The 22,379-nt window shown below is 53.1% G+C and overlaps 6 protein-coding genes across 6 annotated transcripts; 4 read left to right on the top strand and 2 right to left on the bottom strand.

Moving 5' to 3' along the window:
• Window positions 1–2: 2 nt before the first annotated feature.
• On the top strand, window positions 3–5,715 carry PHYSODRAFT_307736 (hypothetical protein; the record flags this gene model as incomplete). Its single annotated transcript, XM_009540711.1, has 8 exons — window positions 3–566; window positions 834–2,359; window positions 2,410–2,834; window positions 3,026–3,394; window positions 4,021–4,634; window positions 4,956–5,148; window positions 5,539–5,657; window positions 5,698–5,715. 8 exons carry the CDS (start codon window positions 3–5, stop codon window positions 5,713–5,715), a joined length of 3,828 nt encoding a protein of 1,275 aa, XP_009539006.1.
• A 1,095-nt stretch (window positions 5,716–6,810) lies between these two features.
• On the top strand, window positions 6,811–10,111 carry PHYSODRAFT_424826 (hypothetical protein; the record flags this gene model as incomplete). Its single annotated transcript, XM_009540710.1, has 3 exons — window positions 6,811–6,886; window positions 8,653–8,738; window positions 9,710–10,111. Coding segments are annotated over 3 exons (564 nt in total), but the record flags the coding sequence as incomplete, so codon positions are not given.
• Window positions 10,112–12,645: 2,534 nt separating this feature from the next.
• PHYSODRAFT_342296 (hypothetical protein) lies at window positions 12,646–13,404 on the bottom strand (the record flags this gene model as incomplete). The annotated part of the gene is made up of 2 exons (XM_009540709.1): window positions 12,646–12,693; window positions 12,943–13,404. 2 exons carry the CDS (start codon window positions 13,402–13,404, stop codon window positions 12,646–12,648), a joined length of 510 nt encoding a protein of 169 aa, XP_009539004.1.
• Window positions 13,405–14,716: 1,312 nt separating this feature from the next.
• On the top strand, window positions 14,717–16,759 carry PHYSODRAFT_307734 (hypothetical protein; the record flags this gene model as incomplete). The annotated part of the gene is made up of 3 exons (XM_009540708.1): window positions 14,717–15,295; window positions 15,316–15,971; window positions 16,027–16,759. The coding sequence occupies 3 exons, from the start codon at window positions 14,717–14,719 to the stop codon at window positions 16,757–16,759; spliced, it is 1,968 nt and encodes a 655-aa protein (XP_009539003.1).
• A 303-nt stretch (window positions 16,760–17,062) lies between these two features.
• On the bottom strand, window positions 17,063–19,349 carry PHYSODRAFT_533919 (hypothetical protein; the record flags this gene model as incomplete). The annotated part of the gene is made up of 3 exons (XM_009540707.1): window positions 17,063–17,335; window positions 17,906–18,621; window positions 18,893–19,349. 3 exons carry the CDS (start codon window positions 19,347–19,349, stop codon window positions 17,063–17,065), a joined length of 1,446 nt encoding a protein of 481 aa, XP_009539002.1.
• A 1,625-nt stretch (window positions 19,350–20,974) lies between these two features.
• PHYSODRAFT_534209 (hypothetical protein) lies at window positions 20,975–22,085 on the top strand (the record flags this gene model as incomplete). The annotated part of the gene is made up of 3 exons (XM_009540706.1): window positions 20,975–21,118; window positions 21,189–21,372; window positions 21,442–22,085. The coding sequence occupies 3 exons, from the start codon at window positions 20,975–20,977 to the stop codon at window positions 22,083–22,085; spliced, it is 972 nt and encodes a 323-aa protein (XP_009539001.1).
• Between the last annotated feature and the right edge of the window lie 294 nt (window positions 22,086–22,379).

Here is a 22,379-nt window from a genome sequence, read left to right as displayed (position 1 = left end):
GGATGTGGGAGTGCAGCCCCACCTCCGCTACCTACTTGGTCGCTGTTGAACTATCTTCGGGCAGACCCGCACTACTACCAGTATCAGTTTTACGAATCGGTATTGGAGGCTGCGATTTACGAGTACTGGAGTGGCTGCTGGAGCATTTCTCGGGCTGTGAAGTGCCGGTGTGGGTGGTGGAAAAGGCAACGGAGCAAGGTCGAATGGACATCTTACGCTTACTAGTGGAGCACGACGCTGGCCGTCGAGGCAAGGAGGCTTCAAGTCGTGCCGAGCATGGCGAGAATGACGAGGGCAACGTGGCGCAGTGGGGAGGCAGCAGCCTGGTAACCGCAGCGCAAATGAAGCGGTTTGACATCGTCCGGTTCCTCTACGAGAACACTCCCCGAGACATGTATGAAGAGTCATTGGATATGACAATCCCATTCGTCCTGGATGCTGGAGAGATGAACCTCGCGCAGGAGGTTTTGCCCCCTGGTACATCTGCTGCGGACTACGGCGATATATCTAGTAACCCATCTGTGGTCGAGCTCGCGTTTGACGCTGGTCTACTGGATGAGGACTTCGTCGCTGCATGATGCTTTTGGACGGAGGCGAAAAGAGGTTTTTCAAGAGTGAGAGGCACCAATCGGGTTCAAGGTCGTCTTCAACTCTTATCGTGCTCTAGCAGCGCTTAAAGAACACCTGAGACGACCCAGCAACTAGTCGAAGTCGCCCAAGCTCATTCTCAATTCTCCCTTCGCCAAACCAACCAGCTCCAAGTCCTCATCGCCGCGCGAATCATGTCTCGAACCTCAGTGCTACTCTTCCCCGCGGATGTACCAAGCGCACAGCTGGATGGCCCCCACTACGCAGAAGTAACGGCAAGACGTGGGGGTACAGTCCAAGTGACCATTCTACCCCGCTCGGACGATGAGGAGAGCACCTCGGCCACAATCACGCGTGCCGTGGCCGCGGCGAGATCAGTTCCAAGGTCGGAGCTCAGCACAGGCCAACCCAGAGTGAAACTTTTCCTCCCAGTCTGCTACCGCGTTGGCGACGTGTTCAGGCACGGTCAAATTACGGCCTACAACAGCACCGTGTACGTTGTAAGCACGGAGGGAGAAACCCATGAAGTCCCGTTCAGCGCCCCCACCGAGATTGCTCCAGCTGTGGCCGTACTACTGTGGAATGCGGCCTTGCTTGAGGACGTTGCTTCGATGTCCGATCTCGAAGCGGCCCACGCGCTAATTCTGGACCGCCTACTCGGACAGAACGGCAAACGGGCCACCAAAGCCATTTCCAGATTGTTAGCAGGAATCGCCACTCGCCAATCCATGCCCAGACCATCGGCCATGATGCCGTGGGTATGTCCCAGAACGGGTCACGAGCTTCTAGTCAGCGTCGTCGACGTCCTCAACTTTGCCTTCTACGTAGACGGCGGGCGGGCCATACCCGCTAACGTCCGCGTCGGAGCAACGTTCCTCGACGGCCCTGCCACCCGCCCTGCGCAGGGGTCGCGAAGGCCAAGAAGCGAACGCCAGGTCAGCGTAACCGCAAACCATGAGGACCCGATGCCCCCAGCCACTACTCGACAGGAACGACCACGACGAACTCGCCGGACTATCTCCACGGCAGCCGTCCGCGCCGAAAACCCAACTGTGGTCGATGCGCCCTCTTCTGGCGAAGAAGAGTCGAGCAACGAAGGCGCTGCGGCAACGCAATTTGCAGATCTACTGGACGCGCTTAGTAGCGATCATCCCGCGCCAAAACGCCGACGCACAGTGCGCACTGAGCAGGCGCCCCCGACACCCGTAGGCCACGTAACCACAGCCCAAGGTGATTCGCGCGCTGAACCCGCTACCGCCGACCCGGTGCAAGCGATATTGCACGCGTTAGCTCCGTACCCGTCGGTACTGGCAGCTTACGCCCAACAACTGCAACGATTATCGGCACCAGCGACATCTCCAAGTCAAGTGACAGGAATTAACCCGCCTCCAATATCGCAAGCAGTTCGACTTTCAACTTCCCCGTCAGACCTGATCCCAGTGAACGAACCAAGTGATCGACGACAGCAGAATTTTCGTCCATCTCGTGCCCAACAAGAAGTACACGACGCCATCTCAGCACCAGCATATATAGGTAAGGACGGAGACGTTTACATGGACCATGTACGGACCTCAACGGCAACCAGGTTTCTGGCTCATCCGGCTGTCGCTTCCCGACTGTTCGACATCGAGTTCAGCGCGTGCGACTTATCCATCCTGCATTTCCCACGGTTTGCCCTCGACAGCCCACTCAACCGATCAAAGGCTAAGGCGGTCAACACGCGCAATTTCTCCAGCAAAGTGGCGTTGCCCGAATTACCTGATAAACCCATGTTCAGCGACCTCACCGAAGCTCTATCCGTGCTTTACACGTTTGCAAAAGATTTTTCAACGAGGAGACAAGAGACGTCTTCGCGGCCGCTAAAGATTTCGGGGAACAACTGGAGGATTTTGCCCCGTGGAGCTCGTCCGAAGTCCACATTCTCGCGTTCTGGTTCTCCAACATCATCGGAGCATATCGCCTTGCGGTTGTTGAAGACATGCGATCGGGGCGCGCCATTCGGTCCGTTTCCGATTCACGATGCAAGACCCCGAGCTGGCCGGATTACTGTTCAAGGCCTCACGTGCACGCGCGAACCAAGCGTCCGGGACAAATGGTCCATCACCTACCCGGGACAGCACCCGAGCGGTTCACAAAGGAGGAAACGACGCTGTGGCTCGGCAAGGAGTTAAGCGTAGGGACCGTAAGGTACCTCAGGAAATCTAGGCCCAAGTTCCAAAGGAAGACGGACGCCAGCTCTGCCTCCGGTATGCTTCTGTACAAGGGTGTTCGTCCAAGAGCAAGGACCGGTGCCTGCAGAGCTTTTTAGCACACTTTGAGCCGGCCGAACTACCAGAAGCCGTAGCGGCGTACATACGGGACACCTACGGCGGCGTTCGGACCTTCGCGAAGCAGGAATGAAGCCTGCGAGTGCCATCGACACTTGCCGCACACCCAGGGGTGGGATCGCGGTCTGTGGTATCAAGAGTAATCGAGCTCCTAGAACAGCGCCTACAAGCGTCAGAGAAAACGCGCAAGCAATCGCTATTCGCAGCCTTTGAAGCAGCAGACGTCGAACCACCACACGGCATACCAGCGGCGAATGACACCGGGCCACGACCAACGTTCTCGCTCGATCACGACATGGTACGAACCATTTCGCTTCTCGTGACGCGCACGATTATGACCCTCGCTGAAACGATTCGTCTCTGGCGAGGCCAGTCCGCGTCATCGCCCACACCAAATAAAGCGCTGGTCCACGATCACTTCCCGTGGCTACTTCACGAGTACGAGCACGTCAACCTGTTCATACGTACAGCCACACAGGGTGTGAAGCACGTCTTTCAAGTTGATGGCACTCAACAAACCTGCCCCGTACCAAACCACAAGTCTGCGGCAGTCATGCGCAACGCGCTAATCAGAAGCATCCGAGATGGACAGAGAAGCGGTGCATACCTCGTTGCATCGCGAGACGCGGCATCGCGGTGGCGCCTGCATTACAGTCCATCTGGTTGTAGGCCGACGCCGATCCAACAGTCGAAGCGAGAGTAATTCACGATTTATCGTTTCCGCTGGGCCACTCGACAAATGCTTGGTCCGACCAACACAGCATACCCACGCTTGTGTACGAACTTGTCGACATCATCGCGCACAGAATCATCGCACTACGGAAAGCCAACCCAACGCTGATAATCAAGATTATGAAAGGCGATGTGAAATCTGCGTACAAAAACCTACACGTTCACGAAGATGTCAGCGCCTTCTTCGCCGGATCGTTACCTGACGAAGATGTCACGATCATCGATCTCGCACTACCTTTCGGCTGAACAGGCTCCGCAGCTCACTATGGTGTGTTTGGAAAAGCAATATCTCACCTTGTGCGTCGCGAGAGCCCGAACACACTCGATCCGACCAATCCTGACACTACCCCGTTCTTTTATTTCGACTGGGTAGACGATCACGTGTTGGTGGAGTACGAGACCCATGATCGCCTCCAAGCCTGTGACAGCGCGCTTCGGCTAGCCATGACGGCGGTGCTAGGCCCAAGAGCTATCAACAACAAGAAGTTCACCGAGTGGTCGACGAACGTAGTGGCCCTGGGTCTGGAATGGGACTCCGTCGCTATGACGGTATCAATGCCCGTATCCAAACTTCAAAAAGCTCTGGGGAGAGTCGAAGCTGTTCTAGTCTCATCTCAGACGACGCGGACTGCGCTAGCGAAGCTACTGGGAAGTCTACGGCATGTCTGCTCCTGCATCCGCCCGGCTAAACCGTTCATCCAACAGTTAGTGGCACTATGGAAACGCTCACCAAGGGTACGACCGATTAGCCTCACTCTAGAAGCACGTCTCGATCTCGCCTGGTTCGCCCATATTCTTCGATTTGGACGTCTACGCGGGGTACCTCTCGAGTATTTTTGTGGATTACCTGCTCCGGCGGTACACTTGTACATGGATGCTAGCGATAGCGGACTGTGCGTTCTGAATCCCGTACGACACGAATTCATCCGCCTACAATTTGACCCCGTCGAGCAAGACCTCATCAAGCAACGTCGGCTGAGTATAAACGTACGTGAACAATTCAGCGCACTAGTAGCAGTACTGTGCTGGGGCAAGCACTGGCGATCCTCGAGCCGCACCACATCGACACACGTACGATTCTGGATAGACAACGCCGCCGCAGTGACGTGGTACAACAAGCTAACCAGCACGAATCCGTTATCACAAGAGATGAACCGAATTTTTGGAGCAGTTGAAGCCGAATGGAGCATACGGGTATCAGCCGAACATCTTGCCGGATCATCCAATTTCCTAGCCGACCTGGGATCCCGCGCATGGTCCGACCCGCAACTTACACTCTGGAACAAACTAACCAATGATTGGATGCAGGTCAAAGTGCCCGACAGCATGAGGAAGGCTTACGACGGCAGCTGTACGCCCTTCAACAACGCTCCCTTGCCGATACGTCCCGACGACAATACGACTCGACATGGAAGCAATGGGTCTCCTTCAGTCGGCGCATCGGACGGTCTCCCTGGCTACCATACCAGAGCACGATCAAGTCGCGCAGTCTCTCCAACTGGTGTTTTTTGCCATCGATCGATGGTCGGCTACATGCTCAGACGGACGAGTCGGATCTACCTCCTCCGTGCACGCCCAAGTTAGCCATGTCAAATGGCATCATAAAGTCTATGTCGGGTTCGAACCCGTCATCAGCCCCAGCCACGCCACAGCGTTCGCAGGAATGCGACGCATCAGCCCTCCTCCTCGACCCCGATCTCCCGTCACTCGTACAATGCTCGAGTGGATGTCCGCCCAAATCGACTACACGAAACCCAAGCAACGCCTATTTCTTGGGGCTGCGCTGCTGGGTTTCTTCTATCTCCTAAGAAGTTCCGAATATCTGGCGATCAAAGGGGGAAGGCCCGGTACGCGTTAGAGGTCCGCGACGTCGAAGTACTTGACATCACAGGCAATCCTGCGGTCAACTTCGATGACGCGGTTCATGCGGTAATAACACTCCGCGGAAGCAAGACCGATCAGCGAGGCGAAGGATCGGCACGCTACTTATCACGATCCGGACATGGCAGGGTCTGTCCGGTAATCGGAGCCTCACTGCTGCTGGAACTAGCCCGTCGACACCATCTAAGGCCGACCGACCCGATATGTTCGTTCAGCAAGTCCCGAATGCTCAAGGCAGAAGAAATGTCCAAAGCCCTGAAAGCGGCTGCAATCGGCACCGGAATCGACCCGCAGCGAATATCCTGTCACTCGCTACGCAGCGGCGGGGCCTCTGCGCTAATAGCCGGTGGAGCAGATTCAACAATTAAACTTCACGGCAGGTGGAAGTCAAGCGTATTTCGGAGTTACACACACTACATACATGCAAGAACTGGGAGCACCACTCGCAGCGATGATGGCAGGCAACGGCGACTTGGCATTTCGCGATACGAGCACCACTCGTCGCAATGGGGTTCACGCCTAAGGCGTGCCAACGCGCGGCTGCTTCGTAATCTCTTAATGTCAAGTCTTACTTTGATCCCCACATCATGCAGCACGCTCATCCTATTCTATGCCGATGCCACGACCGAAAACTGGCACTGAAGAACGGATCTCATGCAGAGAATCTGGCAGAAGCACGACCTGCTCACGGAAGATGACGACTGGATGCGGGATTGGGTGGAGGCAATGGCAACCGCATGTCAGATGGGGGATCTCTCTATTTTGCAGTGGATGGTGGAGCACACGTCGGGTCGAGCGACAATCGAGGACCTGAAGCAGCTCCACTACTGTACCATGCGACGTGTGAAAATCACCTTGATGTGATGCAATACCTCAATGACCAAGACGCTGCTGTCGATTATGGGAATGCCCTACTTGGTGCGATCCGCAGGGACAATATGGACGCTGTGAAGTGGCTGGTTGAACACTTCCCTCCGTCGGAGAAGATACCAGAGTACTGCATACTACAGTCTAGTGGAAGCTGCGAGATATGGACGAGTCGGAATGCTGCAGTATTTCCAGAACTTGGAGGTACTAAACGGGCCAGGTTTCCCTGGGTCAACTGCATCCTCGGTTCCTGCAGCGGGTACCGACTTCTCCTTCGAGGTGATGATGTCTGAGGCCAACACCAACTCTAAAGAGCGGCTCATCCCAACCACGCCTTCAAAATGGCAACCAACGGACGCAATGGACGACGCTGCTGCCAATGGCCAACTCGAAGCAGTTCAGTGGCTGCACGGCGAGGGCGATGGACGAGGCTGCTGGAAATGGGCACCTGGAAGTGGTGAAGTGGTTGCATACGAATCGATCGGAGGGGTGTTCGACGAACGCGATGGACGGGGCGGCTGCATATGGAAAACTGGAGATGCTGGAATAGTGTACTCCACTAACATGTTAGCTCATTTTACTGGACACTAACTAACAGTTAGTTGGAAACTATACATGTTAGCTACACTGTATAGTGGAGGAAATAGGTACATGAGGAGATTACTTAGTAATCTGTACGAATATATTTACTACATTACTTGTAGTTGGTCTGGGTGTCTATATTGCGCCGCGGACTTTGACATAGGTAGGAGGCACCTAACTCGTCTTCACTCTTAAAATCGGTCATCATCTGCGCTGATAAGTGGTGTCATGTGAGCTCCACCCAGCCAATATTTCCCTATTTTAGCAGATACTTCGAAGTATATACATTGGATGGTAAATTCATAATTTTGAGGGTGTATTTGTGTTCAGTTTGATACATCGCTCGTCTTGACTGCCCTCGGTGCAAGTATTTACCCTTCTCCATACTTTTGCTCTAACGCTACTAACATGTTAGCTCAAAATACTAGACACTAACTAACAGTTAGCTAACATGTATAGCAGCTAACATGTCAGCGTTAGGGAGTACACTATGCTGGAATGGCTGCATGCGAATCGGTTAGAGGGCTCCTCACACTTTGGAATTAGTTTGGCTGGCCTCCATAAGCACACTGAGATAGTAAAGCGGCTGGTATCGCTATCCCCGAAGAAGCTGAAGAATACAACCGTGACCAGCGCTGCGTACAGGGGAGATCTCGCCTTGGTGCAATGGCTCCACACAAAGGCTAAAGCTCGGTGCACAGTGCCAGTGATGATCAGCGCTGCACAATTCGGTCGCTTGGAGATACTCAAGTATTTGTGCTCGCACCGACCGAAGAGTCTGGCTCGGGAGAGCTGTGCAGCCTTGACTCAGGAGGCGCTAGCCAAGAATCACTTCCGTATTGCGTACTGGTGTTTGACCCACCTCCCGGCCCATTCTCCCAAGCCGATTGAGATGTCGGCTCCGATCAGGTTTGAGACGTTGCTGTTCGTGCGCTTCCACTACCTGGAAATGTTTACCCCAGCGTATGTGGCACCAATTCGAGAGAAGATGGAGTCTTACGGAGCGTCCAAGTTCACTAAGAAGTGGATCGAAGCCCTGGTGTCGTGATGGATCCACAAGTCTGTCATCTGCATAGGGGTAAAACTTTAGCATATTCGTGTTTTTAAGATGGAGGGGTGTGTGTTTGCTTAAAAAAAACCTTTGTTTTTCTCGCTGCCAGGTGTTCCAAGGAAGCTGCCCCTGTATTTTCATTCTGTCTCCACTCGATAATATTGTGTGAGCTGTAACAAAAGGAAGACTATTTTTCTTAACAAACTATAGTAAATTCACGTAATGATTCATTATCCTTAGCTGATTCGTCGTCATTCGACAATTTACCGACAAGCAACGATGTCAACCCCGCTGCTGGTCGTCGATCTGGTGCTCCGCCGCAAGCAGAAGGAAGGCGCTGTTCTCGAGCAACTCGGACGCCTCATCGCCGACTACCTGGGCCCAGACAGGAGCCTGCCACTAAGTGACGCCTGCAGTTCGGGTCCACGACGCTGCTGGACTGGATGTGGGAGTGCAGCCACACCTCCGCTACGGACCGCACTCCCTACTGGTCGCTGACGAACTATCTGCGGTCCGATCCGCTCTACTACCAGTATCAGTTCCACCAATCGATGCTAGTTGCTGCAAAGGAGGGTGACTTACGAGTACTGGAGTGGTTGATGGAGCATTTCTCGGGCTGTGAAGTACCGGAGTCTGTGGTGGAAGTCGCAGCAAGTGAAGGTCGACTGGATATGCTACAGCTTCTACTGGAGCATGACGCTGGCCGTCGAGTCGACGAGGGGCCATGTCGTAAGAAGAGAAAAGTGGGCACTACCGGGGGAGAGCCAATGGCTGAAAAGGAGCCCGAAAGCTGTGGTCATGATGGAGGAGGTAACGTGGTGAAATGGGGAGGGCGCGGCTTGGTGTCGGCTCTGCATTCGAACCGACTCGATATCCTGCAGTTTCTATATGAAAACACACCTCATGGTGTCACTAGCGACCGTAAAGAGGCACTTATGGGGATCGATGTGCAGAAAATAGTGGACTTGTTGAAGCCCAGGGATGGCTCCAACTGCAACGAGTGGCCGCACACTGCCGAGCCGATCGGGTTCGAGTTGCTGCTCGACAATGGTCGATTGGACGATAAGTCCCAAGCTGCATTTGCTCTGGGGAAGCTGGTGCAGCATGGACACTTGGACCTCATGAAGAAAATCTGGGAGAAGCACGCGCAACTCACGTCGATGGGTGACTGGATGAATGAGTGGATGGAGGCAATGGCAACTACGTGTCAGATGGGGAATCTTGCTATTCTGCAGTGGATGATGGAGCATACATCAGGTCGCGCGGTTATCGCGCACTACAAGAAGTACGATGGTAGAGTTTCGTCGCTGCTGTTCTTCGCTACCGATGCAGGCCACCTTGATGCGATGGAGTACCTGTATCAACAAGGTGCGGCCGTAGAGTTGGAGATGCTTTACTGTGTGCGATTCGCAGAGACAACATGGACGCGGTCAAGTGGCTACTCGCCAGTTTCCCTTCGTCGGAGAAACTCCCGGAATATTGCGTTCTCGTGGAAGCTGCAAGACATGGACGAGTGGAAATGCTGCAGTATTTCCAGAGTGCCGTGTCACTGGAGGTGCCGGGTTTCCCTGGCTCCAAGCCACCCTCGATCCCGCAGGCGGGAGCTGAATATTCCTTCCGCATATTGGTGGCTGCAGCCAACAGATATTCAAAGGGGTCGTCTGCGTATGATGATTCACAGTGGCGACCGACTGAAGCTATGGACGATGCCGCCGCCAATGGTCAACTGGAAGCTGTGAAGTGGCTTCATAACAATCGATCCGAGGGGTGCACGTCGAAGGCGATGGACGAGGCTGCCGCATATGGGCAGCTCGAAGTGCTGAAATGGCTACATGCGAATCGATCTGAGGGCTACACGGACAGCGCCATATTTTACGCAGCTCGCAATGATCGTGCTGAGGTTGTAAAGTGGTTGGTAACCCAATCTCCGATGGAGTCGGCGGACGTTGCGATGAAGCACGCTGTCGCCAACGGGAACCTGAATTTGATGCAGTGGCTTCACACAGACGCAAACGCTGAGTGCACTGCAAAAGTGATGATCTGTGCTGCGAAGCACGGTCAGTTGGCGATACTCAAGTATTTGTACTCGTGCCGTCCCAAGGGTCTTGCTCTCACGAGTTGCGCGGTTGCAGCCGAGACAGCGCTCTCCAGGGGTCATTTCCGTGTGGCGCACTGGTGTTTGGAGCATTTTCCTGCGCATCCTCCTATGGTGACGAATGTTTCCTACCTTCGCCCGTTTGAATCATTGCTGCTGCTGCATCGATACTACCCCGAAATGTTCACGGGGGGAGACTTGGCTACAATACGGGAGAATGTGAGCACCCGTTCTTATAATGAAGTGGCTCGATGCCCAGGTCTCGGATTCGTGAATGTTTTGCTGGAGCGGCTAGAGCTTAGTCTGAGAGAACTGCGTGTTGGAGTTTGTCGGAAGCTGCTACTCCTCTAGCTCAAATAAAATAATATAAACGTCTGGTGAAGCAGTACATGTATGCTGCTTCCCTACGCTAACAGTTGACATGGGTCAACTCTATAATGATCCCTCAAAATGGTTGAGTAGCATTCTTGTGAAAATTTTGACCAGGCTCGCTCGTGGCATACGTTCTTCGCAAAAAAATATTTTCTGTTTGTAGAAAATAAGTTTCATGGAGGACTCCTGGCCACGGAGGTCATGGAAACATGAGAGTTTAATTGAGAAGCACTGCTTTCTGTGAAAATTCTGAGGTCAATAATCCAAACTGCTAATTCACAGCACTCTACGCAGTTTGGCATTAGTTACTTCAGGATAGGATCCCTAAATATAAATGGAGGCACGATTCGTGACGGATGCATTCATTAGCAAACTTGGAAGTACTTTACAAAGACCTTCACGTCAATATAAGCGTTAGTGCCAGTATTAGGGGCGTGCACATAATAAAACCAACCATAGCTAGCCCGCCCGCCGACGGTAACACCCGAAGAAACTTGGGTAAGGTTTTAAACAGGTCTTATGCAGGTCTGGTTCTGTTTTGGTCCTACGACATCTAAACGAGACCGAACAGAAAATCGTTATGATTTCGCTACCGGTCCCGTTTGGATGGCGAGACCCAAATGATATCACTACGAAACAAGCCATTTTTAGACCCCCTTCACTCTGATACAAAATATCGTGATAGATGATAGAGGGCATTTGCTATTGAAGTAATGCTGGAGATTACAACACAAATGTCTGAAATGTGCGAGCGAGCGTCTTGCTGATGTCGATCGCTGGATCGTCGACGCTGCTCGGACTGTGCGGTGTTGCTAGACTTCCTAAATGAGCTTCCACGAACTCAGGCGTCCTCGTGCCTGAATCTACTGCTATCTTCGTGCATGTATTCTTGTCTGCATGTACCACTGATCCTTGGTACTTGAAGTACTTGATTGTATTCTGCCTCTGCAGGAAATTAGAGTATCCTTAATCCCTTCACGGCAATCCGTTGCATTCTGCTTGCTTCGCCCGAATACTTGCCATTTCCTTCAATACGACATCGTAGGGGGCAATCGAGGAGTTCAGTTTGGATATGAGCCGAGGCTTGAACTGCACGGCAAATCAGGGCTGTGAAGACTAGCCCCCTTGATAGACGGCTCATGCTAAGGTAATGTTCGATAATCCCCTTGCTTTGTCGTGGTTGCTTTTCCGTGTTGGCACTAGAATTCGAGTTTGCTTGACTGCTTGTTTGGTGCTGTTCACTGCGAGACTGATGGCTGCAAACGGGCCGGTCTGAGTAGTGGTTTGTTTAGCTGCAATATGTCGACTGTTGTATGGTCAAGTTGGCCGTTGATATCCGTGGCAATGATGAGCTCAGTCCCCAAATAAAAGACAGTCTCGACACTGACGCGAATCTTGTGAAGGCGCACTTCCACCTAGCTTTTGGTGACCGTGCTATTGATAAGATGCTGATGTGCTGTTTGAAGGCGCTGTTAGAGCTGGGTCTGACTTCATGCTGGTGTGGCGAGTATTCGGACGAAGCAAGCGGAACACAACAAAGTGCAGTGAAGAGAAGCATAGGTGGAAGGCTACTGGGGTTTCCTGTAGAGGCAGAGTACAACAGCAGACAGCAGTAGCGAGAGTTCGTTTTAGGAAGAGTAGCGGTAGCACACAGACACAGCGACCAGCGCTAGTGATCGAGCGATCGACATACAGCAGGGCGCTAGCTCGCAACTCGCCCACCACATTCCATGGGGCCAGTCTCTCACAGCCCTGCTTCGCAGAGCACTTCAAGCCTCTGCCCCAACTCAAAATTTACTTCTCGATTGCCCCCTTTGATGCCGCAAATGAAGGAAAACCACAATTGGTCTGGCCTATATGCATATAGTGGTAGCTGAGGGACCGAAGATCGACGTCGACTTCTTCTCGTATGCTTTGGCTGCTGTTGGCTGACGTTCGGCCTGGTGAGAGTGGATGGTATCCTGTGAAGCTTGCTGGCCAAGATTTGGCACCATTTGGACGCTTCGCTTGCGTTGGGGTGCGCTGGTTGGGCCCATGGCGACTGCGTTGCGGCCTCATGTGAGTCGCCTGTAAGACGGTGTTGGTACCGTGGAGAGACTGTTGGTGCTGACGGATCCGCCGAGTGTGGACTCTATCGTTTGGCTGAATCATTAACACGCGGGGGCAGGGGTGTCCATCAAGTCGGACGACCCGGGCAGCTAGAGTACAAGCCGGGTTAGCATAACTTACAGTTAACCGTTGACAGCAGAGGTTTTGTCCAGTATGGTTTTTCATGCAATATCCCCTTTAATACATAATACATCTATTTTCCGTTTGCATATTTGATTATAGATTTTTTCCAAAACCCGGTTTTGTGTAGGGTCTTTTTTAGGTCCCATTTGGAGGCTAATTTTATTTCGGTCTTGTTTTGGTCCTACGGACCAAAAAAGACCAGACCTGCATAAGACCTGTTTAAAAATCTTCCGAAACTTGATGATCTTGGACACGATATCTGCCTTCGTGGGGTCTTTGGCAGCGATGGATCGAAGCGACTTGACGGCCTCAGCCGTGGATGAGACGTGGTTCTTCTCCAGCACCTTCGCCGCCTTCGCCACTTGGGGATCCTTTGCCAGTGTCTTGAGTGCGGTCGGGTTCTTGCTTAGACTGGTTAGAATGTCCGGACTGTTCTTGATAGTTGTTCCCAGCTTATTCACGACTGGGTTACTCATAGCTGCGGCCACCTCCGGGTTCTTTTTCATGCTGGAGAGCTTGCTGCTGATGCCAGAGTCTTTGCCGAGAAACTGTTTAAAGAAAAAAACGTGCCCTCTTTCCTCGCCCTCGCGGTCGGTGGCGTCCACAACGGCACCAGCTTTTGCGAAGCTCGTGCCAGCGAAGATGACGATGACGAGCAAGAAGGGGGCGAACCGCATCGTTCCTTTTCCTCTTCGAGACTTTGTCGGGGTTTTGACCTTCTCTCAGATGAGTGGGCAATCGCGAAGTGAATTGCGGCGTTGCACGAGCCGGGGATTCACGCGCGCCCGATGGCCAACTCCTCACGTTCATCGCGGGCGACACTTACGTATTTTAATATTATATTAGGATTATGTACATGTAAAATGGACAGTACGTTTTGCGTCATATTCGTGGCATTTGCTGGGAATCATCAAGTCTCGTTTTCTGTACACCCACTGTACAGTGTTCAGTAAAGCCAACAGGAGAGGGCTACAGTAAGTGTAATGAATGCGTGCAATTCGTACGCGTTCTCAAGAGCCGGGAAATTTTTGAGATGAAAATTTGTTCATTTTGGGTCGTTTTAGCGTTCAACGTCAGCAGGACTCGCGTTCATGATTGTTTTGCTCGAGCGGCTCTGTCCGAGAGCAACGTCCGTTACAAGGGGTTTTCACAGAATGAACGCTGCTAAGGTGCTTGCACAGACACGTACAACGTCAGCAGCTGGGACGATAACCGGGAGGCGTTCTCAATGATACGTGATTCATGTTTCCAATTTCTCGACGACCTGCATTCCTTAATAACATGAGCGGAGTTTTATTCGTGAAACTTTCAAAAACGACTTGAACTCTTCTTTTGCGATGCAGTGTAGAATGGAAAGTGAGATTGAATCAAAAGCTTTACCTACGAGACCTTAGCCGTTCGCTCTAGTTCCTACAATCTAGAACCCTGACAAACTTGATCAGCGCTTCGCGAAGCTTCGACGACCATCACTCTCTGCAACATGCAAGTTGCCCTTGTGTACAGCACATAATCTGTGACGTGGTGCTGCAGCTCAACGACGACAGAAGAATCTATATCGCGAGCTTAGTCCTTCGAGGAATGGACATTTTTGCTAAGAAAAACTGAACTGGTTAAGCTTAGAAGATACACTACTTTCTGCAGTAACTGGCCAATAATTTTTAAGCTGAAAAATCGAGCCAAACAGCTAATTCACCAATTTTCCTAGTAATTCACAGCATCTTACTTCAATCATCAATATCTACATCCCCGCAGCTTCAAGCAAAGAGACAAAGATATCTAGCGTTTCTGATAGCTTATCATCAACGAAATGTATCCGCAACTTTGCTCACGGTTGCTATCGAGCAACGAGCGTACTGTATTGTTGCCACCTACCCCAGCTAGCACTTATCAGATCAAGTAGCCCTAATGTTTGCGATACTCTAACTTTGAATATTCATGTCCTAAGAGTCGCATCGTATCATTCCGGACAATATATCTTCGACAGCGCTAATGGTCCTGGACGAGCACTTCCTGTGTCCCTGGTGGTCTGCGCTTCGCCGCTACCTGGCCCACAGCGAGCCCAACCACCGCGTGCGAGGATGCATCCACTGCTACCCGTTTCCCGCGGGGTTCACTGAAGACGACGACACGTCCAGCTTGGGGGTCTGCTTGGCGGTCGTCTTCCCAGCGGACGTCGAGGCTCGGGAGCAAGAGCGACGCCTCCTGTCGCGCGCCCGGGAGGCTCTGGAGCTCTTCACAGTGCTGGCAGCCGTCAACCGCCTCAAGTTCGCCAATTTCTTCGCCGAGTTCATGGCGGACGAGGACGTCGTCGGACTAACTTCTGGTAAGTACTCGAGGGTGCTGCCTGTGTGGAGGTGCTACCTCCCGAAGCTTTTGAGCCCGTACGTTCCCGTTGCAACGCAGTCCTCCGTGACGTGGGGGCAATTGTTTGGGTGTCCGAACGACCCGTGGGTCTATTCCGTGGATTTCCGCCAAGCTATGGAGCAGGTGAAGGGTCTGGGGCCGCAAGAGCCCGAGAGTTGGCGGGAGCTTCGCCTCGAGGTCGACTGGGCCTTGGGGCACGAGTCGGTGTCGTCGAACGGGAGCAGGATCTGTCCCGAACTGAAATGGACGAGGTGTTGACGCTGGACGCGTTCTCGCGGGAACTTGGGAAAGTTTTCGAGTTGGAAATCCCGCGCGTTCTTCATTTTTGCGCCGTTCAGGACCGAGCTCGGGTGATTAAAGCGTGGAGCGGCAGCAAGTCGCAGGCGCCGGCCAGTAACGCACAAACCTACAAGGCGCAGGTCGACCACGAGACTATACCGGAGATGACGAAGGCTCTTGCGATGACGGACTTTGCGTGCTTGACGGTGGAGCTAGAAGATGAGGAAGCCAAGAACAAACCGGTGACGGAGATTTCGGGGTTTCGCTTTAGTACGCTGGTCGCCCGGCGCTCCATGTGCAAGCTGACGGGGGCTAACCGTGCAATGTCTACAGTTGTGCGCGACGCAAAGTACAAGGAGCTAGATATGGAGCTTACATGGGCGTCCAACTCTAGAGTTGCTGCCGTCTGCTCAGCAGTAGCCGAGTCATCACTAATGGAAACTTTGAGGGTATCCGTTGGCGCGGATATTAACCACAGCGAAGACCAGACCATGGATCGGACGCGTTGGGGGTGGCTGGTGTATGGACTTTGTGCTGGAGAGTCCACAACGCCCGACAAAGTGCTGCATAGTGGCATGAGTGTGTTTAATCTGGCGCGAGAGTACGTCTCCATCACTGCCGAAGTGCTGAAAACCAACTATCCTGAACCAGTACAGCAGGGAAACTCCGTCGATCCTACGAGACCTCCAGAGTACGGCTTTTCTCACGGTCCCAGAAGGAACGGAGCTCCGACTCGGAGGTTTGGCGAATCCAGGAAGCAACACTGTATTTGTTCTGTCCCGTTCTCATCGCTGTCGGGCGCATTATAACCCCGCCACCATGGCTGAATGCATTGACGTCGTTGTTGCTGGGTATGGGATTTGCCGGATGAAACTAGGAGCCAGTGATCGGATGAGGCAATTCGTCCGGGACAGCGCGAACTGTCAGCCAGAAAGCTCACGTCGCCTTAGTGAGTTCAGTTTGGTGATCTCTGACCTGGAAAACGAACGTTTGGTACCGGACTTGCTGAGACTGATCGGTGGTGGGCTCCGAGAACTCTGTTTTAACTACTGCGGGAACCATAAGGCTACTCTAAAGCTCTGCGATGTGGCTGCAGTTTGTCCAGAACTTGAAGACCTTGAGCTCATCTCCTTTGAATTGTCTGCCCCGCTCAGTGGTAAGCTGTGCAGTTGGGGTCTTCAGGAATTGACGATTGGTGACTGCAACTTATTACACGGTCTACCGGCGTGTCTGGAAAATTCCGAGTGCAGGATGTCCCGGGAGTTGCTGAAGATGGAGATAACAGCTTCTCACGACTGCAATGTGCCAGCGGATACTATTAAAGTCCTGGCAGCGCACGACAAGGAGTTCCTCCCAGTTATAAAGGAAAAACTCCCCCTCCACTCGTAGGCTGCGATGATTAGTGCTGCGATGAGTGGTCCAACCCAAAGCGATTCATCGCCTCGACCCCGTCCTTCTGGATTTGATTTTCCGGTTTGCAGCGACGCCAAAGCAGCGGACTGTTGAAGTGCGTGAAGCGTAGTTCTCTTTTGGAAATCCACCCGGCTTACAGGTACAGTGTTAGTCGAGGAGCAAAATCTCCATTCCCTATGAAGCGTACTTAACTAACACCCGTCATAAGCAATATTCCGTGCGATATATTCATTGAAGGTTTACTTTCACGTCACTTGTGCCCGATGTTGGGTGACCTAATCATGACACCAAGGCGTAGAGCCACTTCTCTTGGAAGTCATACGCTTCTGAGAACCCCATCCTCGCTCGTATTTCTGCCAAAAAGCGCGGGGTGAACAGCTCCGGATAGTGCAAGTGCACGAACAACAACACCTCGAATCCGGTGTAAGTTGACAACTCCAATGACGTGGGAGAATGGGCCGGAAGATGAGTCAAACACCAGTGCCCAACTCGGACATGGTCGGTGGCCAGCGCTGCCTCGGACAAATTTCCACTGCTCTTGAGAGACAGATCCTTCAGTCGGCGCGAATACAAATACTTGAGTATCTCCAAGCGGCCACGGCTTGCAGCACATATCATTGCCGCTACTGTGCACCGAGCTTTCGCTTCTGTGTGAAGCCACGTCACCAAATCCAGGTTCCCATTGACGACAGCGTGCGTCATCGCAATCTCCGCAATCTCCGGAGCCTGTGTCACCAGCCACTTTACAGTCTCAGCATGATCTTTGGAAGCTCCATTCAATATGGCGCTGTCTGTGTAGCCCTCAGACCGGTTTGCGTGTAGCCATTTCAGTACTTCTAGCTGCCCATTCGCGGCAGCCTCGTCCATCGCCTTTGTCGTGCATCCCTCGGGTCGATTGGTATGGAGCCACTGCACTGCCCCCATTTTACCATTAGCAGCAGCGTCGTCCATTGCGTCTGTTGGTCGCCATCGCGAAGTAAAACAAGAGCATCTGTTGGCTGCAGAAGTCAACACCTCGGAGGAAAACTTGGTATCTGCCTCAGGAATCGAGGATTCTTTTGAACCAGGGAAACCCGGCACCTCCAGCTCCTCCGATCTCTGGAAATATTCCAGCATTTCCACCCGTCCATACCTCGCAGCTTCCACGAGTACACAATGCTCTGGGATCTTTTCAGACGGAGGAAAATGCTCGACCAGCCACGTCACAGCGTCCATGTTGTCTATGCGAATCGCACACAGGAGGGAGTTCCCATAATCCGCTGCCGCTCCGTGCTCTTGGAGATACTGCATCACGTTTAATTGGTTCCCAAAAGTTGCGTGGTACAGCAGTGGGAACATCTTGTTGATCTCCTTCAAGTGCGCGATAGCCGCTCGGCCCGACGTGTGCTCCACCACCCACTGCAGAACAACAAGGTCCCCCATCTTACACGCCGTTACCATTCCCTGCAGCCAATGCTGCATCCAGTCACCCGTCGACGTGAGTTGGCCGTGCTTCTGCCAGATTTTCTTCATCAGTTCCAAGCTTCCGGACTGCACCAACTTCTCTAAAGCAACCCCAGCGTGAAGCTCGTCGTTCAATAGACCAGCGGCAAAGCTGCGTTCGAGCACAACTGGGCTGGACGAGAACTTCCCGTAATCTAGGATATTTCCCCCAGCAGGCAACAGTTCCTCCGCCAGAGCCATCTCACCAGCGTCCAAAGCGAGTCGAATAGTTGTACCAAGCGCGTAGCTGTGTGCACCCCCGGGGGTGTTCTCATAGATAAACCGGACAATGTCAAACCGCTTTACCAGCGCAGCCCTCTCCATACTATCCCCTCCCCAGTGCACCACGTTGCCCCCTTTAACTCCAGACTTGCTAGGGGCTCTTTCAGACAAAACACCACCCTCTTCAGTGTCGACCCTCCTCTTCTTACGACTTTGTCGCCTCCATGGTACCAGCGTATACATTGACACCGTTGTGAGATCTGTTCTCGTAGAGAAACCGAACGACATGAAACTGCTTCATCTGTGCAGCCTTCAGCAAGCTGCGACCTCCCCACTGCACCACGTTGCCTCGGCCCTGTTCCCTATTTTCAACTGTACCAGTATCCACCCTCCTCTTCTTCCGACATGGAACCCCGCTCTTTTCTTCTTCTCCTTCTTGGGCAGCGTCGTGCTCCAGCAGAAACTGCAGTATATCGAGTCGACCTCGCTTTGCAGCGATCTCCACCACACTCACCGGCACCTGACAGACCGAGAAACGCTCCATCAGCCACTGGATTACTCGTAAGTCACCCTGCTTCGTAGCAGCCACCATCGATTCGCGGAACTGATACTGGTAATAGTGTGGGTCCGACCGCAGATAGTTCGTCAGCGACCAACGAGAAGGTCTATCTGCAGTGGAAACGGGGCTGCGCTCCCACATCCAGTCCAGGAGCGTCGTGGACCCGAGCTTGCAGGCGTCACTCAGTGGCAGGTTCCTGTCCGGGCCCAGGTAGTCAGCGATGAGGCGTCCGAGGTGGTCGAGTGCGACGCCTTCATTCTGCTGGCGGAGCACCAGCTCAACGACCAGTAGCGGAGAAGACATCGCTCGCTAGCCTGCACGACGGCAAATTGTCGAATGGCCGTGAATCAGGTTCGAATTGTTGACCGGTCGTAAGGTACAGAGTAATGAGCCATTACGTTAGTTTTCTTAAAAAAAGTGTGAAACCAGTAGAGTTTAAACTAATGCTAGCACAGCCAACAAGCCGCAGAAGGGTCCCCGCTACTCTGCTATTGCTGTGGAATAATTTTGGGTATTCAAGAAGAAGAAGAGACAAAGAAAACATTATTGTCGTCAAAACGCCGCTCTGCGAGGCTAGTTTTTTTTCCAATATTGTGGGTAGCTAAAAAACAAGAAAATCAATAACATCAACTACATTGACCAAGCAAAACGCTTAACCCCAACTGGTACGAGCAGTTTTGTCGGGTCCGTCTTTGTGATTTCCTGTGAAGTTTCAATCACGAGAGCTGCACGTGACTACTGTAGAAGGCCAAAAGCCATGCGTCTAACGTTAGCAGGAGTCTCGCCAGTTTAGACACCCGGGTCAATTTAGGGACGCAATTGTGAGATCTCTGGATCGAGGATGGCTTTAGCAGCCCCGCACTCTGTAAGTATTCCAACATTTCCACTCGCCCGCGCCTTGCAGCTGTTACAAGTACGCCATACTCAGGGAACGTCTCCGACCGAGGAAAATGTTCGACCAACCACTTCACAGCGTCCATGTTATCTTCAAAGATCGCACAAAGTAGGGCCTCCCCATACCCGGCAGTCGCGTCCTGCTCATACAGTTACTGCATCACACCAAGACGATTGCCATACGCTGCGCGATACAGAAGCAGTGACGCTCCACACTTCACCAAGGTCGCTCGACCCGAAGTGTGCTCCACCATCCACCGTAACATAGCTAAATTTCCTATCTTACCCGCAATTGACATTCCCTGCACCCAATGCTGCATCCAGGCACCCACCGCCCCGAGTTGGTTGTGCTTTTCCCATATTTTCTGCATGAGGTCCAAGCGTCCAGACTCCACTAACTTCTCCAGAACGATGGCAGCGTGGAGTGAGTCGTCCAACAGACCAGCCGCAAATCTGCGCTCGATAACAAGTGGATTGGACGCGCATTTCCCGTACCGTAGTCTAAGACCGATCTGCCAGGGGGCAGCAATTCCTCCGCGAGATCCACCTCTCCACTGTTCAGAAGGCATTCTATTGCCGTGGCCAAAGTGTCAGCATACACGTCTCGAGATGTGTTGCCGAAGAGAAACTTAACGACGCCATAGTGATGGTTATACCATGCTTTGGCCACCCCACTCTACGACGTTGCCTGGAATCCTGAAGGATATCCAGTCGGGCGTGTGCTGCCGCTTGCTCCACCACGCACACTGAAACTTGACAGCCCCAGAAGTGCTCCATCAGCCACTCGATAACTTCGATGCCACCCATTTCACTAGCAGCCAGCATCGATTCATGGAATTGGTGCTGGTAATAGTGTGGATCGACGGCCAGCCAGCGGAGAAGGCATCGTTGCGTTCGGCGGTGAATTGTCGAAGTAATGATGCGAATCAGATAATGCGGTTAGTTATGAAACTTTCCTACTGAGATAGGTGAGGGTATTGGTGTGGTGGGACATCATTGTCAGCCGCCACTAGACCAATTGCTGCGCTCTGAGGATGGCGACGCCGGCCAAGATCGAGGGCGCCGTGCCCAAGAAGGTGTACATGCACTACGACGAGGGCAGCGAGGCGCAGACGCTGACGCTCAAGATGACGCTGCCCTCCAAGTGGGCGGGCCACACCGTCGACTACCTCAAGGAGGTGCGTCCATCCATTCCATTCCATCGAAAATAGTACTTTGTCCAACTTATCCATTGTACTACCGTATTAGTTTTTCGTGGAGCACTACAACAACAAGAAGCCGGACAACACGCTGGACGCGGCGCAGATGCACCTGGAGAAGAAGGGCAACAACGCGCCCTTCGGCGACGAGCTGCTGCACACGGCCGTGCAGAAGTACGACGACCTGTTCCTCAAGGCGGGCGCCAGTACGCTCAAGCCGGTCAAGGTCCAAAGTGCGTTGGATAGTATACTACCGTAGTACTATGGGTGACAACTACTAACCACTGAATTACTACCCTTAGAGAGCGCTGCCCCTGCGACCTCGGACAAGAAGCTGCTGCAGTGCAAGAACCACGGCTGCCAGAAGAAGTTCGCGGAGGAGGAGAACAACGACCAGGCGTGTCGTCACCACCGCCTGCCGCCGCTGTTCCACGACATGAAGAAGGGCTGGCAGTGCTGCTCGAGCAAGATGGTGTACGACTGGGACGACTTCGAGAAGATCGAGCCGTGCGTCGTGGGCCGCCACTCGGTGGTGGGTCCCAACGAGCAGTTCGCGGCCTCGCCGACGGTTGCGGCGGCTGAAAATGCCGCCAACTCGGCGGGTGCTGCGGCCCCGCCGGCGGCTCCGCTCAAGTCCATCGAGGACTACAACCAGAAGAACCCGGACGCGGTCACGGCCGTCTCGGCAGCCAAGGAGAACCAGACGGTGCCGGCCCCCAAGCGCACGGACGGCAAGGCCAACTGCGTCAACTTCGGCTGCCAGCAGGAGTACGTGGTGGCCGACAACACGGACTCGTCGTGCAGGCACCACGCCGGCGCGCCCGTGTTCCACGACGCCAGCAAGTACTGGAGCTGCTGCCCCAAGGACGTCAAGTACGACTTCGACTCGTTCCTGAAGGTGCCCGGCTGCGTCGTGTCGGCGCACTCGGACGTCAAGACGGCTTAGATGGAGTAGAGAGAAGACGGTTGGTGCAGTGCGCGAGCTCGTGCAGTGCATCGGCTGACTGGAGGCCCAAGTTCTCAACAACGAGAAGTTTTCCAGCAAGCTTGTGGTGTTTGTGTCCCGTGCCTTGGATACTATTCGACAGGTTGGCTGGTGATGATGGATTTCGCGCAATTTTGCATCCTGTAAGCGCTGAAGACACTGTCCGGTAGAGCTGCGAACGGGTAAGCTGTTTTAGGTGGAATCGCTTGAATGATTAAACTTACGTTGCTACGCTTTACTGTGCTACTGCTGTTA

The sequence above is a fragment of the Phytophthora sojae genome (genome assembly GCF_000149755.1).
Source record: "Phytophthora sojae unplaced genomic scaffold PHYSOscaffold_16, whole genome shotgun sequence".
Taxonomy (NCBI): domain Eukaryota; phylum Oomycota; class Peronosporomycetes; order Peronosporales; family Peronosporaceae; genus Phytophthora; species Phytophthora sojae.
This window is presented reverse-complemented; position numbering and strand designations above follow the sequence as displayed.